A 17,501-nucleotide genomic window follows, 5' to 3' on the forward strand; every position below is an offset into this window, starting at 1 on the left:
GTGGATTTATATCTGCATTCTCTATTCTGTCTTGTTTAACTTGTGTTCACCACAAATAACACAGTATCTTGATTACTGTTAGCTATATAGTGAGTCTTAAAATTAGATAGCATGATTTTTCTCACTTTCTTTTTCAGAATTCTCTCAGCTATTCTATTTTTTCTCCACATAAATTTTATTTAATTTTTTTTTGCTTTTTAGGGCCATACCTGCGACATATGGAGGTTCCCAGGCTAGGGGTCGAATCGGAGCCACAGGTGCTGGCCTACACCACAACCACAGCAACGCTAGATCCAAGCCGCATCTGTGACCTGCACCACAGTCTCATCGCCAATGCTGGATCCTTAACCCACTGACCGAGGCAAGGGAAGGACCCGCAACCTCATGGTTCCTAGTCGGATTCGTTTCTGCTGTGCCACAATGGGGACTCCTTTTTCATATAAATTTTAGATTAAGCATGTCTTTATCTACTAAAAATCATACTTGATTTTGATAGAAAGTTCATTAAACCTAGAAATCATTTGGGGAGAATTGACATCTTTACGTGTTGAAACTCCAGTCCATGAACAGTGTTATTATGGATTGACTTAAGTCCCCCAGTGATATTTTGAAGCCGTAACACCCAGTACCTCAGAATGTGGCCTTATTTGGAAATAGAGTCATTCCAAATGTAATTAATTGGATAAGGTTATACTGGAGTAGGGAGGGTCCCCTATTTCATTATGACTGGTGTCATAAAAGAGAATTTTGGACACAGGCACAAGTAGAGGGAAGTTAAGTGAAGAGGCACAGGGAGAATGCTATGTGAAGATTGGATTTATGTTGCCAGAAGCCAAGGAACTACTAGAAGCTAGGGAGAGATAACTGGAACAGGCTCTTCCCTAGTACCTTTGGAGGGAGCATGGCTTTGCCAACACCTTGATCTCGGACTTCACTTCCAGAAATTCGAGACCATGTGTTTCTGTTGTTGAAGCCAATTAGTTTGTGGGACTTTGTTACAGCACCCCTAGCAAACTAATACAAATATATAGCTGTCCATTTATTTATATCTTCCTTGATTTCATCAGCATTTTATAGTTTTTAGCATAAAAGCCGTATATATGTTTTGTTGAATCTATACCCAGGTGTTCTTTAAAAAAATAAATGTGATTATAAATGTATTGTTTTAATTTAGTTTCTACATGTTCATTATATAAAAAATATAATTGTATGTAGAAGTACAGTTTTTTGGTGTGTTCCTCTTATATTCTGCAACCTTGTTGAACTTACTAGTTCTAGGGCTAGCTAGCTTTTTTATTGGTGTTTTCGGTGTGATTTTTAAAAATATTTTATTATTTTTATTTTTTCTTTTTAGGGCCACAGTCACTGCATATGGAGGTTCCCAGGATAGGGGTTGAATCAGAGCTGTAGCCGCCAGCCTATGCCACAGCCACAGTAATGCCAGATCCGAGCCGCATCTGCAACCTACACCACAGCTGCCAGCCTACACCACAGCTCATGGCAACGCCAGATCCTTAACCCACTGAGCAGAGCCGGGGATCAAACCTGTGTGCTCATGGATGCTAGTCAGATTTGTTTTCCGTTAAGCCACGACGGAAACTCCTTATTTTCTTTTTTTTTACTAATTTAAAAGTGTTTTTTGAGATTCCTTAGGATGTTCTGTATGCAGCAATGTCATCTGCATAGAGGGACAGTTTTCTTTTTCCAGTCTCTACACCTTTTATTTCTTTGTCTTGTTTTATTGTGCTTGTAGGACTTCCAATACTATGTTGAATAAGAGTGGTAAGAGCAAGTATTCTTCCTATTTCTAGTCTTAGAGGTAGGAATCCAGTGTTTTACCATTAAGTATGATGTTAATTGTAGGATTTTTATATATGTACTCTATCAAGTTGAGGAAGTTACCTTCTATATATAGTTTGCTGAAATATTTTAAAATCACGAATGCTTTTTCTGCATCATTTGGTATGATCATGTTATTTTTCTTTGTTAGCCTGTTGATTTGGTGGATTCCATTGACTGACTTTTGAATATTGAACCAGGTTTGGATTTGTGGAACAAAGTCTACTAAGTTGTGGTATATGATGCTTTTAATTTTTTTTTTTTTTTTTTTGGTTTTTAGGGCTGCACGTGTGGCATATGGAAGTTCCCAGGCTAGGGGTTGAATTGGAGCTACAGCTACTGACCACAGCCACGGCAACCCAGGATTCACACCTCATCTGCGACCTATGCCACAGCTCACAGCAATACCAGTTCGTTAACCCACTGAGCAAGGCCAAGGATCAAATCTGTATCCTTATGGGTACTAGTTGGATTTATAAACGGCTGAGCTACAATAGGAATTCTCATTTGCTACTATTTTGTTAAAAGTTTTTGCGTTTATGTTTATAAAGGATATTGATCTGTAGTTTTCTTCTTTTGTACTGTCTTTGGCTTTAATATTAAGTAATCCTAGCTTCATATAATTTTTTTTTGGAATAGTTCTCTGCTGTTTTATGGAAGAGATTGTGTAGAATTGGTATTCTTTTAAAGTTTTAGTTAGATTTTACCAGTGAAACCATCTGGCCTGGATATCTCTTTTTCAAGAGGTTATTAACTTCAAATTCTATTTCTTTAATAGTAATAGGACCATTCAGATTATCAGTTTCACCTTGGATGAGTTTTGGTAGTCTGGCTTCTGAGGAATTGGTCCACTTCATTTAAATTGTCTAGTTTATGTGCATAGAGTTGATTTCAGTATTACCTTAATATCTTTTTGGTGTCAGCAGAGTCTAGTGATATTTTGTCTTTCATTTCTGATATTGCTAAATTATGTTTCTGTATGTTGCTTAAAAAAAAATCATTCTTGGAGTTTCTGTTGTGGTGCAGCAGAAACAAATCTGACTAGTAACTATGAGGTTGTGAGTTCGATCCCTGACCTTGCTCAGTGGTTTAAGGATCTGGCGTTGCCCATGAGCTGTGGTATAGGTTGCAGACTCTGCTCAGATCCTGTATTGCCATGGCTGTAGTGTAGGCCGGCACTGTAGCTCCAATTCAACCCCTAGCCTGGCAACCTCCATATGCTGCAGGTGCAGCCCTAAAAAGCAAAAAAAAAAAAAAAAAATTCGTACGAACATCTTAGGGAGTTCCCTGGTGGCCCAGCAGGTTAAGTATCTGGGGTTGTTGCTCTTGTGGCATGGGTCACTGCTGTGGCTCAGGCTTAATCCTTGGCCCAAAATCTTCTGTATGTCACAGGTATGGCCAAAAAAAAAAAAAAAAAAAAAAAAATTCTTACTAGAAGCCTATTAATTTTATCGATATTGTCAAAGGACCATCAACTCTTGGTTTGAGTGATTTTTTTTCTATTGCTTTTCTGTTTTCAATTTCATTTATTTCTCCTCTTTATTATTTCCTGCTGTTTGCTTGTTTTTGGTTTATTTTGCTCTTTTTGGTTATTATAAATAATGCTTCTCTGCTTTGAACATAAAAGTACAATTTTTTTTTTGCTTTTTATTGCCACTCCTGCAGCTTATGGAAGTTTGTAGGCTATGGGCCAAATTGGAGCTGCAGCTGCCAGCCTACACCATAGCCACAGCAATGCTAGATCTGAGCCACATCTGCAACCTATGCTGTAGCTCACGGCAATGCTAGATCCTTAACCCACTGAACAACGCCAGGCAGCGAACCCATATCCTCATCCTTTTTAATGCTATTATAAATGAAGTATTTTTAAATTCCTTTTTTCTTTTTTATTTATTTATTTATTTTTTTTATTTTTTTTTTTTTTTTTTTTTTGGTCTCTTGTCTTTTTAGCGCTGCAGCCTTGGCATATGGAAGTTCCCAGGATAGGGCTCCAATCGAAGCTCTAGCTGCCAGCCATAGCCACACCAGATCTGAGCTGCATCTGTAACCTACACCATAGCTCATGGCTACGCTGGATTCTTAACCCTCTGAGCAAGGTCAGGGATCAAACCTGTGTCCTCATGGATCTTAGTTGGGTTAACCACTGAGCCATAACAGGAACTCCCCTTTTTCTATTTTTTTAAATGTGTTTTTTTTTTTCTTTTTTTTTTTGCTTTTTAGGGCAGAACTCACAGCATATGGAAGTTCGTGTCCTCATGGATCCTAGTCGGGTTCATTTCATTACCACTGAGCCACAATGGGAATTCCTTTAAGTTCATTTTTAATATATTTATTCCTGGAATATAGAAATACAATTGATTATTTTTCTGTATTGACTTTGTATCCAGTGTCTCTGAATTTATTTATCTGATGGTTTATATTTTATTTTGGATTTTCATTGTAACAATCATGTTTTATCAGTCTAATTCAATTAGGAGACAGAACCACTCAATGGTTTAAACAAGGGATATATAATATAATTAATAAACTATTAAAGGAGAATAATTATAAGATAAAGAGAGAGCTCTATAGGGTTTTCTAGGCCTGAAAGACAATCTTAGAAGAGGCCCCCACCCCAAAGTTTAGACCTTAATTGTACAGGATATAGTGGCAGGTCATTGGATAGCAGAGAACACTGCAAGGTTGCCTGGGCCAGAGCTGGTCCTCAGTTGCCAGGCACACAGGAAGCAACCCTTCAGGGCATAGGCAAGTGTCAGCCATTACTGGGCAAATAGAGGGAATTGGGGTACTGTTGCAGGCAGGAGGTCTTGAGCATGCAGTGTAGGGCTACAGGAAGGTGGTTACTAGGCTGAGCTGGGGGTTTGAGAATGCTGAAGGACCATTCCAGACACATGGGCATAGATTTCCTCGCATTTGCACTGTAAGTAAACATTCATTGGCCCCAACCAACAGAAGCCCTCTTCATCTCCAGTATTCCTCTAACACTCTATTGAGAAAGTTTAAAATCATGCTCACAGTAAAGAAATGGTGAAAGGAATCCCATCCATTATCACAGAGCACATATGAAAGGGGGAGTTTGGAACTGAGAGAGACAGATATAGTAATTGGAACACATGTCATCTCTGAATAATGACAGGGTTTTTTTTCCCTTTCCAATTCGTATATCTTATATTTCTCTCTCTAATCCTTTACTTTATTTCTTCTTTTCTTAATGCACCAGTGAGGATTTCCAGTACAGTGTTTAATAGAGTGGTGGTAAAAGATACTTTTGCCTCATCTTTGATCTCAGGATGCTTTCAGTAATTTACCACAAGGAGTTCCCTAGTGGCCTAGTGATCAAGGATTCAGCATTTTTGCTGCTATGGCTTGGGTTCAGTCTCTGGCCTGGGAACTTCTGCATGGCTTGGATGCAGTCAAAAAAATAGAGGTAAAATAAAGACTTTTTAAAAAATAATACTTTATCACAAAGTATGAGGTTTGCTCTGATTTGATTTTTAGGCTTTCTATAAGATTGGGGAAGTTCCCTTCTTAGTCTGAGAAGAGTTTTTATAATAAATGGGTACTGAATTTCATCAAATGCTTCTTGCGCCTCTATTAAATAGATTGTGTGATTCCCCCCACCTTTTCTGTGAATGCCATTAATTGCATTAATTGATTTTTCAAATGTTAACTAGTACTGTATCCTTGGAAAAAAACTTCGGTGTGGTATATTATTCTTTCTTATATTCTGGATTAATTTACTAATTTGGAATATGATTTTCTTTCCTCTATAGTCCCTGTCAAGGTTTTGTTATAAAAATTATGCTGATTTCATGAGTTGGAAAAGGTTCCTCTTTTCCTTTTTTGGTAAGAATTTGTGTATGATTGCTTTAACTTCTTCCTTAAATGTTCAGTAAAATTTTCTAGTGAAACCAACTTGACTTGGAGGGCTTTTTGGGGGGATAGTTTCTAATGATGGCTTAAATTTCTTCATAACTAGATTTCTTTTATGATTTTTGGAAAATCGTGGGTTCCCCCCCCCAAGGAATTAGTTCATTTCATCATAACATGTCAAATTTATTATTTACAGTACCCTATTTATTTTTCTAGTAATGTACTTTTCCTTTATTCCTGATACTGGTAATTTATGGGTTCTTTTCTCTTTTACTTATTATTGCATTTCCTCTACTTTCAGTTTGGCCATATTTTTTTTGGCCACACCTGTAGCATATGGAAGTTCTCAGGACCTGAGCCACTGCAGAGACAACACCGGGTCCTTAACCTGCTATGCCACAGTGGGAATTCTGGCTATTTTTCTAGCTTTTTAAGATGAAGCTTATCTTTGACTGTTTTTCAGGCTTTCTTATTTTGTGATACATGCATATCTGGTTATAAATTTCTCTGAGTATATCTTTTACTGACATTTTGTTGTCTTTACTATATAATTCTGTATATAGATTATATCTATACACATAAAAATGTAATATATACAGTTTAAGTTTCAGTTATGATTTCCTTTGTTGATTTTGGATTATTTCGATTTTTTTGTCTGATTCCAATTTCCAAGCAGCCAAACAGTTGGTATTTTCTAGGGTGGTTTTTTGTTTGTTTGTTTGTTTTTGTTTTGTGTTTTTTTTTTTTTTAATTGTCACACCCACAGCACATGAAAGTTCCTGGGCCAGGAATTGAATCCAAGCCACAGTTGAGACCTATACCACATCCGTGGCAGCGCCAGATTCTTTAACGCACTGTGCCAGCCAGGGTTTGAACCCATACTGCCACAGCTACCCCAGCACTGCAATTAGATTCTTAACCCACTGTACCACAGCCAGAACTCTATAAGGTTCTTTTTATAGTTGATATCTCCCTTGATTCCATTTTAGTCATAGAACATTCTCTGAATGATTTTAGTACTTTAAAGTTTGTTTTGGGAGTTCCCATTGTGGCTCAGCAGAAATATCCATGAGGACACAGGTTTGATCCCTGGCCTCACACAGTGTGTTAAGGATCTGGTGTTGCCATGAGCTGGGGTGTAGGTCACAGACGTGGCTTGGATCTAGTGTTGCTGTGGCATAGGAAACCTCCATATGCCAAGGGTGCGGCCCTAAAAAGACAAAAAACAAAAAAACAAAAAACAAGTTCGGCTTATTTTAGGCTAGTTTTGTTAAAAATTCCATGAGGTTCCACTCACCGTTGGATGCTGTGATTATCAGTATGTCATTTAGGTAAAATTTGTAGTTGACTTGTTTAGATTTTCTCATACAACTTCTTATTGAGAGAAGTATATCAAATTCATTCTACTTGTGGATCTGTGTAGTTCCCCTTTCAGTTCTATTTTTGATTAAAATAATTTGAAGTTGTGTTAATTGGTGTATGTATGTCAAGATTTGCCTTTTAGTCTTTGTTAATTGATTCTCTTATTTTGTCTTTAAGAAATGACCTTCTTTATTTCTGGGAACACTCCTTGGCATAAAGTCTACTCTTTTTTTAATTAGTTCTTTCCTTGTTTATTGTTTGCTTTCCTTTTACTTTTAACTCTCTCTTAATATTGAAGGCATGACTTTTTAAACAGAATAGCTTTTTTTCCATTTTAATTTGTACTTAGTCCAACAATCTTATTATTTGATTTCAGTTTTTCCTGTTTGCAGTCTTTTTTCTCTGTTATACAGAGTTCTTTTGTATTATTCCATTTCTCTCTTTATTACCTTTTTTGTTTTGTTTTGTTTTGTTCACACCCTTGGCATGTGGGAGTTACTGGGGCAAGGATTTAACCTGCGCTGCACTTGTGACCTGCACCACAACTACAGCAGGTAGCTGCACCACAAGGGAACTTCCTTTACTAGCTTTTTAGTTGTGTGTTCTTTTATTGCTTACCCTAGAAATTATATGTACCCTTGACTTATAATATTCTAATAAAAATAACTATCTATAATTACTCTCCTACCAGTGTTCCTATCTTCCTGTATTTATCATTTTATTATTACACATTTCAGTTTATATGTATTTTGACATTATTTTTTGTTTTTTCAAAGAGTATTCACTTATTTTTTTTACGTATTCACCACTTTTGTTGCTTTTAATTCCTTTTGAATTTTCATCTTAGATTATTTTTCTTTTTTTCCTTTATTGCAGGTTTGCTCATAACTAATTTTCTTAGTTTTTATCTGTCTCAAAATATGTTTATTTTGCGTTCACTCTTAAAGGGCATTTTTGCTGGCCATAGATTGTGGTGAGCAATTGTTTTTTCTCGGCTCTTTAAATAAGTCATTCTTTTATTTTCTAGTATTCCAAAGTCCTTGTTCTGTTGAAGGTAAGGTGTCTTTTTTCTCACTGGCTGCTTTTAAGATAGTTGTCTTTGATTTTCAGTATTTTAAATGAAATATGCCTAGGTGTGAGAAGATTTTTTGTTTTTTTGTGTGTGCATTTTGATTTTTTTGTTGTTGTTCTTACTTTTGTTTTGCATTTATTCTTCTGGGGATTTGCAGAACTTTTTGAATATGTAGATTGTTGTCTTTAATCAGTTTTGACAAATCATAGCCATCATCTTTCTATATATTGTCTCTGTTTCCTCTTTTTTTCAGATTCCAGTTAAATATATCTTAGACTTTTTAACATGTTTTACTTGCTGTTACACTCTTTTCTGTATTTTTTGTCTATGTGCTTTTGGTTGAATGTTTTCTATTGCCTTGTTTCCCATTTTTCCAATTCTACCTTCTGATATATCTAATGAGTTCTTAATTTCATTTATGTATTTCATTTATAGAATTTCCATTTGGTTCCTCTTATGATAGATTCCAATTTTCTGGAATTCTTCATCTTTGATTTTTTGAACATATTTCTTATATACAGTCTTATGTATTAAGTCCAACAGCTAGATTAACAAAACATTGTAATTTTTTTCTTTGTTTTTCAGTCATATGGTCCTGTCTCTTAGAATGCCTAGAATTTTTTATTGGGTAGTAGACATTACAACATGTTGGTGAGGGTCCACATGATGTTATATTACTCCAGAGAAAGTTCACCCTTTCTTAGGTTTAGTAGATAAATGGGGGCAGATTACCTTAAATTCAGTGAGGTACTGAGCTGAGTTGAGGCTGAGTTTCAGTTTTTTGTTTTTTGTTTTTTGTCTTTTTGCCATTTCTTGGGCCGTTCTCGCGGCATATGGAGGTTCCCAGGCTAGGGGTTGAATCGGAGCTGTAGCCACCAGCCTACGCCAGAGCCACAGCAACACGGGATCCGAGCCGCGTCTGCAACCTACACCACAGCTCACAGCAACGCCAGATCGTTAATCCACTAAGCAAGGGCAGGGATCAAACCCGCAACCTCATGGTTCCTAGTCGGATTCGTTAACCACTGAGCCATGACGGGAACTCCTGAGTTTCAGTTTTGATAGATCTCTGCCTTCCTCTTATTTGCATCTGCTACTGAAGTGTAGCAAGGGCTACAGCCCAGAGTATGGAATGTTCAGTTCCCCTGGCAGGACCTAAACCTCTAATTTGTGTTTTTTCAGTCTGATAAAACTACCAGAATTTTGCACCCTGCTTTTATTCCTGCTTAGTTTCTTAACCTCCTTTCCAGTGCAACTTCGGAAATTTCAGATGTCTTGAAAGGAAAATTGCCTCTGTGTCAGGCACAATCCTAGGTACTTTCCCCTTTTCACCTGTCTTGTTCGTTTCATTTTGAATTTTGTCTTGCAGGAGTGCCAAAGCTCTGCTGATTTCTTTATTCTCTAGCACCAGGCTAGGGAAAGCTTGATTCTCAGCCTCTTGCCTTACATACAGTTCAACAAATACCTCCTTGAAAAAAGTGGCTGCACTTATCAAGCCACCTCTCCATGCTTCCCCTGCTCTCTGGATTGTTGATCATCCTAGTTCTTTTCCGGCAATAGTTCTCTAATAGCTTTAAATAGATAGTTTAAAGACTTTTTTCCTTGTGTTTTGAAGTTATTCTTGATAGAAACATTGATTTAAAATAAACTACTTTTTCATACTTAGAAGTGATAATCACATATAGTTTATTGTTATATATCAATTATCACATCCCTTATACAGTTTTAACTTCTTTGACATCAGTTTCTATAAGTGACTCTTGGTTTTCTGACTGTGTTTTGTATAGAAGGCCTCTGAAAAATGTTACATATCAATGTAGAAATAAATTGTTTTTTGTTTTTTGGTTGTTTTGGCGTTTTAGGACAACACCCAAAGCATATGGAGGTTCCCAGGCTAGGACTCAAATTGGAGCTATAGCTGCTGGCCTTTGCCACAGCCCCCAGCAACGCAGGATCCAATCTTCATCTGCAACCTACACCACAGCTCATGGCAACGCCAGATCCTTAACCCACTGAGCAAGGCCAGGGATCAAACCTGCATCCTCATGGAGGCTAGTCACATTTTTTAACCACTGAGCCATGACGGGAACTCTTAAATTGATTGATTCTTAATAGAAAGACCTGGTGGTGAGAACATCCGCTATCAGTTCAAAGTCATTAATGCTTGAGACTGTTATATAACAAATGGAAAAAAATATTTGGGTAGTCAAAAGCCCACATGTACATTTCTTGGCATATTCGATCTATTCCTGTGGTTATAATGATAATGTCAGTATGGTTTTATGTTTGGGGCTACTGTTTTTTCCTTTAGTTTTCTTAATATCAGCTTAGTGTTAGTTCTGTTTATAGCATGTGATTTCAGAGTTGAAAGAACTCCATTTAAAATTTTTTTTAATGTAAAAAGAATAAAATATGAGACATTGGTGAAAGATCTCTTCTCTACCTCCCACCCTCAAAATACGTACTACTGTGTATAACTACTGCTCTTCCTCCCATCCTTTCTTTTCACTTCTTGTCTTCTCTCTCCTATTGATAACACATTAATTGAAGAAAATGTAGAAATCAAATACATAAAAAGAAGAATATTAAAATATCTTGTGATCCCATCACCAAGCAGTAATCATGCTTCTGAATGTTTGACATATCTTTTGTGGATTTTTCTATGTAAAAATAGATCATATTGTTATCAGTGGTTCTTAGCCCTGCATTTTCATTTACTGTCACCTGGAACAATTAAAATACACGTATGGATTCTGGGATACACCTCAGACATAACCAAATCAGAATCTCCAGGGGGTAGGGCTAAGAGGGTTTTGTTGGAAAAAAAGAAAAACTCCCCTTTAGATATTAATGGCTTTCAGAAATCTTTTTAAATAGAAAGTGAAATGAATATTGCCATATTATATAACTTTAACTTTTATGCAACTCTTTAATGATTTCAGTTTCAACTTTTTCCTAGCCATTCCACCCTATGGTGAATCTGGATTGTTCTCGGGATTTCCGGCCATTTCTTTGTGCACTCTATGCTCCTATTTGTATGGAATATGGACGTGTCACACTTCCCTGCCGTAGGCTATGTCAGCGGGCTTATAGTGAGTGTTCGAAGCTCATGGAGATGTTTGGTGTTCCTTGGCCTGAAGATATGGAATGTAGTAGGTGAGAAAATCATAGATTTTTATTGATCATTACTTGTGTTGCAGTATATTTAAAATTATTTGTCTTCTAGTTCATAAGTTTTTAGGTTTTTTGAAGTGTATATATTGTAATTTTGAACAACAGTTTCATGGCTCAGAACTGTTTATTTCCTTAGGAATTTGGAAGCACTAAATGAAGAAGGTGGAAAAAAGAAAAATGTTTCTATGAGGAAATTTTTAAATAAGAAAAATGTAATTAAGATATTAGGTTGATTTCTCATCCTTAATTTTTTTCTGGTTATAAAAGTAATTCCACTTATGAAATATTAGAAAATACAGAGAATATAATCATTTGTTACCTCATTATTAAATATCTTTAATGATGATTTAATGGGACTCGAATATCTTTATGATTTAAATATATTAATCACTATGGTAGTTCTGTCAGTTCTGTTTTTCTGTCATGTATTGACATACCCAGAGCCAGAAAATGTCAGATACTTTTCTTTCCTTTTTTTTTTTAAGGGCCACACCTTTGGCATATGAAAGTTCCCAGAACAGGGGTTGAATCGAAGTTGCAGCTGCTGGCCTATACCACAGTAACACCAGATTTGAGCTGCATCTGCAGCCTCCACCACAGCTCATGGCAACGCCTGATCATTAACCCACTGAGCAAGGCCAGGGGTCAAACCTGTGTCCTAATGGATACTGGTCAGGTTCGCTGAGCCACAGCAGGAACTCCTCAGATACTTTTCAAATCACTTCCAGTATGTAGATTTGTAAGCATTTCCTAAAGCTTTGAGGATATTTACTAGAGAATCTTACAGATTTGTATGAGAGAATGTTATTATTAACAGTAATGTATACAGTAGTAACACTGTATTTCTTGTATAATAATGTTGTACCTTTTTGTATTCTTAAGTATTTCCAGGATAAAGAATGTGATGCATACTTATGTAACTTTATTATCTAACTGTCGAGTTTTAATATTTTGTGATGTTTGCTTCAGATTTTTTTTAACAAATACAATACAGATAGAGCTGAAGCTTCTTTCCTTAGTATACATCTTGATTTCATTTCCTTCTTTCCTCCCCAGAAATGAGATAATCATCATGTTAAATTTGCTATTAATCATTCCTATCTTTGTTTTTTATACTCTTACTGCATATATTCTCAGCTATAAATAACATTAAATTTTCTTACAAGCATCTATATTTATGTTTGTTAAGTCTAAGTCATTCCTCTTCATTGCTGTATAATGGCCAGTTGTATTACTGCCCTTTCATTATTTAGCCATATCCTAATGATGATGATGGTCATTTAAGTTATTTCCAGGTTTTTACTAGGCAGTGCTACACAGAACATTCTTTTCACCTTCATGTTTAAAATTTATCATCTGACAGTAGCCCTTGGAGATAGGTAAAAAGCAGATGTTGTTACTCTTGACAGATGGAAAAACTTAAGGAATGAAACATATATTAGTTACTTGTAGTTAGTTCCCTGGCATTTTGCTTTTTCATATATATATATTTTTTGCCTTTTCTAGGGCTACTTCCCGCAGCACATGGAGGGGCTCCCAGGCTAGGGGTCCAACTGGAGCTACAGATGCCAGCCTACGCCAGAGCCACAGCAACACGGGATCCAAGCTGCCTCTGCGACCTACAGTACAGCTCATGGCAACACCAGATCCTTAACCCACTGAGCAAGGCCAGGGATCAAACCTACAACCCCATGGTTCCTAGTCAGATTCATTAACCACTGCGTGGCGACAGGAACTCCTATTTCCCACTATTTAACATGTTCTTTTATCTAGCTCCATCAAACCATTCATTCATCCACTCTGCCCCCCAAACCTGATAACATTTATAATCCCTTTTTTATTTTTATTTATTTATTTGTCTTTTTGTCTTTTCTAGGGCCACTCCCTCGGCATATGGAGGTTCCCAGGCTAGGGGTCTAATTGGAGCTGTCGCCACTGGCCTATTCCAGAGCCACAGCAACTTGGGATCCGAGCCACGTCTGTGACCTACACCACAGCTCATGGCAACACCGGATCCTTAACCCACTGAGCGAGGCCAGGGACCGAACCCGCAACCTCATGGTTCCTAATCGGATTCATTAACCACTGCGCCACAATGGGAACTCCTATAATCCCTTTTTTAGAAGTCTGTAAATGTCTTGGTATTTTAACAGCAGTTATGAATTGCCTGGGCTGGAACCCTATTTTATGTTTTTTGTATCTAACTCTTTTGTTTATTTTTTTATTGTAATAGATTTTATACATGTGTAGAAATCTGATTATGATCTGTGTTTTGATAGGATTAAAACTGTTTTATGTCTCACTATTATCTGGGATTGCCTAAGTCTGAAATCTTAAATTCTGGCAAACTGACGTTTCATAATAAACCTTTCATTCTTCCACATCTCCCATATCCTTGTTCCTACTACATTTATTTTTCAACCTCATAGACACCCCCCCCCCAGACATTTGGATTCCCTCCCCCCATGAGCCCCCTTCCTGATCTTATTTATTTTCTTACTTGAGTTAAGCTTTGTTGTCTATCACATAAAATAATACTTTCGCTAGCAATTTCAACTCATACCTTCCACTGTACTGGCACAGATGTCCAGGTGGATTAATTCAGCTACTTTGCTACAAATTAATTATGCTGCATATTTAATGATTTAAACAATAGCAATTCTATTTGCTCTTTGTCTTTGGTCAATTTCTGATTTGATCAACAGGAAAATTTCTATTCATTCTGCTTAGCATCTATATCAAACCCCATATTTCACCTTTATTCTGTATTTGACCCTTATCCCCTCAACCTCAGACTTTCCTCCCTTCCTGAAAATCTATTAGGCCATTTGTGTAAACTATTATGGTCTGCCACATCTCAGACTAGTCCTTCTCAGTTTCCTTTAATGCATCCCCTTCCTCTTTCTGATGTTTCCTAGAGTTCTGTTACTGTTCTCTTTGATTCTCCATGCTTTCCCTGGATAATCATCACACTGATTTTAACTCTTATTCATATGATGATGACTCCTAAATCTAAATCTTTAGCCTCAGCATCTTTCTGCTGAGTTCCAAATCTACATATCTAGCAGCCATTGGACATTCTAGTCTGCATTTGCCTCAAATACCTCAATATCAACTTGTCTAAAATTGATTTTATTCCCTGCTCATTTTTCTTTTTCTTTTTTTCTTTTTTATTTATTTATTTATTTTTTGTCTCTTTAGGGCCACACCAGTGACATTTGGAGGTTCCCAGGCTAGGGGTCTAATTGGAGCCGTAGCTGCCGGCCTGCACCACAGCCACAGCAACACCAGATCGGAGCCTCGTCTGTGACCTACCCCACAGCTTATGGCAATGCTGGATCCTTAACCCACTGAGCAAGGCCAGGGATCAACCCTGTGTCCTCATGGATGCTAGTCAGATTCGTTTCTGCTGAGCTATGTTGGGAACTCCCTCCTTGCTCATTTTTTTATTCCTTGGAAGGCATGTTCATCCTTCATTGACCTAAGCTCCCACATCCAATCAGTTATAAGTTCTGTTGCTGTTATCTAATTTCATGTCTATTTCATTCGCACTATTTTATCTGATTTTATTTATGGCTTAACTGATAGCTCTGCTCTCATTTTTGCCCAGCTCAAGATGTAGCCTCTGTTCTTATGGAGTTAAAATTCTAGTGGTAGTGATAGGAGATAAATAAATAATGTCAAATGGTAATGAATGCTAAAGAGAAAGGATAGAAGTGGGTGATAGTAATACAATATGGAAGAACAGAAGGACTCTTATTTTCTATGGAGTTACTGGGGAAAGACAAAGAGGCCATGGATCAGGGACCTGAATGAAATGAGAAAACAAGTTATACAGATAACTTGGGAAGAATAGTCCAGGTAGAAGAAGCAGAGCAACAAATGCAAGGCCCTGAAGTGGAAGCATGCTGGTATACTCACAGAACAATAAGGAGACCAGTGAGACTGGAGCTCAGTAGGGTAGAAGAGAAGGAAATAAGATCAGAAGATTACTGGGGTGGAGTCTTTATAGCTCTGTTAGGGAATTTTGATTTGACTGTGAGAAAGGAAGCCATTAGAGGATTTTGAGCACTAGAGACATGATCCTGAGCACAGGAGTGGAATTTCTTTAAAGGATCACTCTGGCTCTTGTATGGAAATGGAGAAGTCCAGGGATGAGGTATTAATGGCTCAAACTGGGTGGCCACAGTGGAGGAAATGAAAAGTGGTCAGATTCTGGATATATCACAAAATAGAATGGCAGGAATTGCTGGTATGTTGTGAGGTGAATATGAGAGAAAGGGGATTTCTAGGAGGATCCCAAGATTTTTTGGCCTGAGCACCTAGAAGAATGGAATTACCGCTTGAGGAGTTGGAGAAACTGAGGAATAGAAATCAACAGTTTGGTCTTAAAAGGGATAAAGAGTGAGGGGTGTGTTTATGTTGAATTGGCATTTAGATGAGTAAGTATATCTATGGAGTTCCCACTGTGGTGCAGTGAGATCAGCAGTGTCTTGGGAGCACTGGGACGCAGGTTCAATCCCTGGCCCAGCACAGCGGGTTAAGGATCTGGTGTTACCGCAGCTGCAACCTAGGTTGCAACTGTGGTTTGGATCTGATCTCTGGCCTGGGAACTCCATATGCCATGGGGCAGCCAAAAAAAAAGGAAAAAAAACCATAAAAATATATGGTGTTATTTTGTATGGTTTTAAGTTTTATATCAATGTTTATGCATGCATATATATACATGCATACATATATATTTCTGGAATGTGCTTACTTCTCAAACATTACCTTCTGTCACAAGTCATTCTTCATGCCCCCAGCAATACCTAACACACCCTGTTCAAACCTCAGTGTCTTGGCTTACATTTCTTGCTAGAATACTGATTGGCATACTGCCAGTACTGGCAAATACTGATCCCAAATCCTCTATTGAAGGATTTATTTTATGAAGTCTTTCCTAACCTCTTTCCCTGAAATGATTAATCCTTCTCTATATCATTTTTGTACTTTATGTAGGTTTTGATTGCTTCATATTACACTGTGTTTTGTATTTTGTGCTGTTTACAAGTTTGTGCCTCCCTATAGACATAAGAATAGAGATCCTTGGTTTTTGTTGTTGTTGTTCTTTTTCTGTTAAAGCCCTGACATACTGCAGAATTCCAGTAAATGCCAGCATGCAATAAGTTTCTGCCATTTGGCTTTATAATCCAAGTCCTATGAGTAAAATGTTTTTGCATTAGAAAAGATTAATCAGCTTCGGTGTAGGGTTAGGCATATATTTGGCAAACTTCATATTAGTGATAGTTTCTTGGAAACTACTTGATGAACATAACTACTAAATATCTAGTTTGTGGGAGTTTGAAGGCTAAGAAACTGATGCTGGCAAGAAAATTGAAGATGCAGGAAGTTCGTGAGACTAGTATTCTCACTTGTATTCCTGCAACACAATCCTGTTTTCTCCATCCTAAGGCTATGACACTTTCTCAAGTCTGGAAAATTGTTAAAATGCAGATTTCTTGAGCCCCAACATAAGCATGCTGAATTAGTATTTGAGGATGTAGGGACCAGGAGTTTGCATTTTAAATAACCTCATGCACTTCAAAGTTTGATAATAACTAGAATAGAGAATGAAGTGGATTGGAGAGAAATTAGTAACAGTGGGAAAGAACTACTTGACATTAGAGACCTTAGGACTTTTATTAACCAAAATGATAAATGGAGAGTGATTTTAGTATTGAAAGAGAAGATCTAAAACTAAGCCACTTGTAAGGATGTTTAGTGCTAATCTAACTGCCAACACTTTGGGTCATGCAGTTAGGTAAGATTTTTAACTCTTATTTTTTTTAAGTAAGTTCTTTTTGAGCCTGGGGTAAATTAAGGAACTATATTGTAGTAAAAGATTAGAAAAAAGTAACTTTTAGCTGCAATTGGAGCTTTTTATTTAGGTATATTTATTTTGTATATATTTATATTTTGAAATCTTACTCTGAACTGCCTAAATAAATTGTATATAAATGGCTATGCTTGACTATTTTAACAAAGAATAATCTTTTTCTTTTTTGGCCACACCCACAGCATATGGAAGTTCCAGGGTCAGGGATTGAATCCAAGCCATGTCTGCAACTTATGCTACACCTGAAACAATGCCAGATCCTTAACCCACTGCACCAGTCTACGGATTGAATCCATGCCACCA

At 37.1% G+C, this 17,501-nt stretch overlaps 1 protein-coding gene across 3 annotated transcripts in view; it reads left to right on the top strand.

Moving 5' to 3' along the window:
- FZD3 (frizzled class receptor 3) overlaps positions 1-17,501 on the top strand; it is a 113,642-nt gene that overhangs the window by 31,509 nt on the left and 64,632 nt on the right. For 2 of the 3 annotated variants that reach the window (XM_001928787.6, XM_021072308.1), the window contains one exon: positions 11,106-11,302. In XM_001928787.6, coding sequence (XP_001928822.1) covers positions 11,106-11,302 — 197 coding nt within the window. Of the gene's footprint in view, positions 1-5,612; positions 5,686-11,105; positions 11,303-17,501 lie in introns of all 3 variants that reach the window. The other variant, XM_013982684.2, reaches the window with a different exon arrangement.

This window comes from Sus scrofa, chromosome 14, assembly GCF_000003025.6.
Source record: "Sus scrofa isolate TJ Tabasco breed Duroc chromosome 14, Sscrofa11.1, whole genome shotgun sequence".
Lineage (NCBI taxonomy): Eukaryota > Metazoa > Chordata > Mammalia > Artiodactyla > Suidae > Sus > Sus scrofa.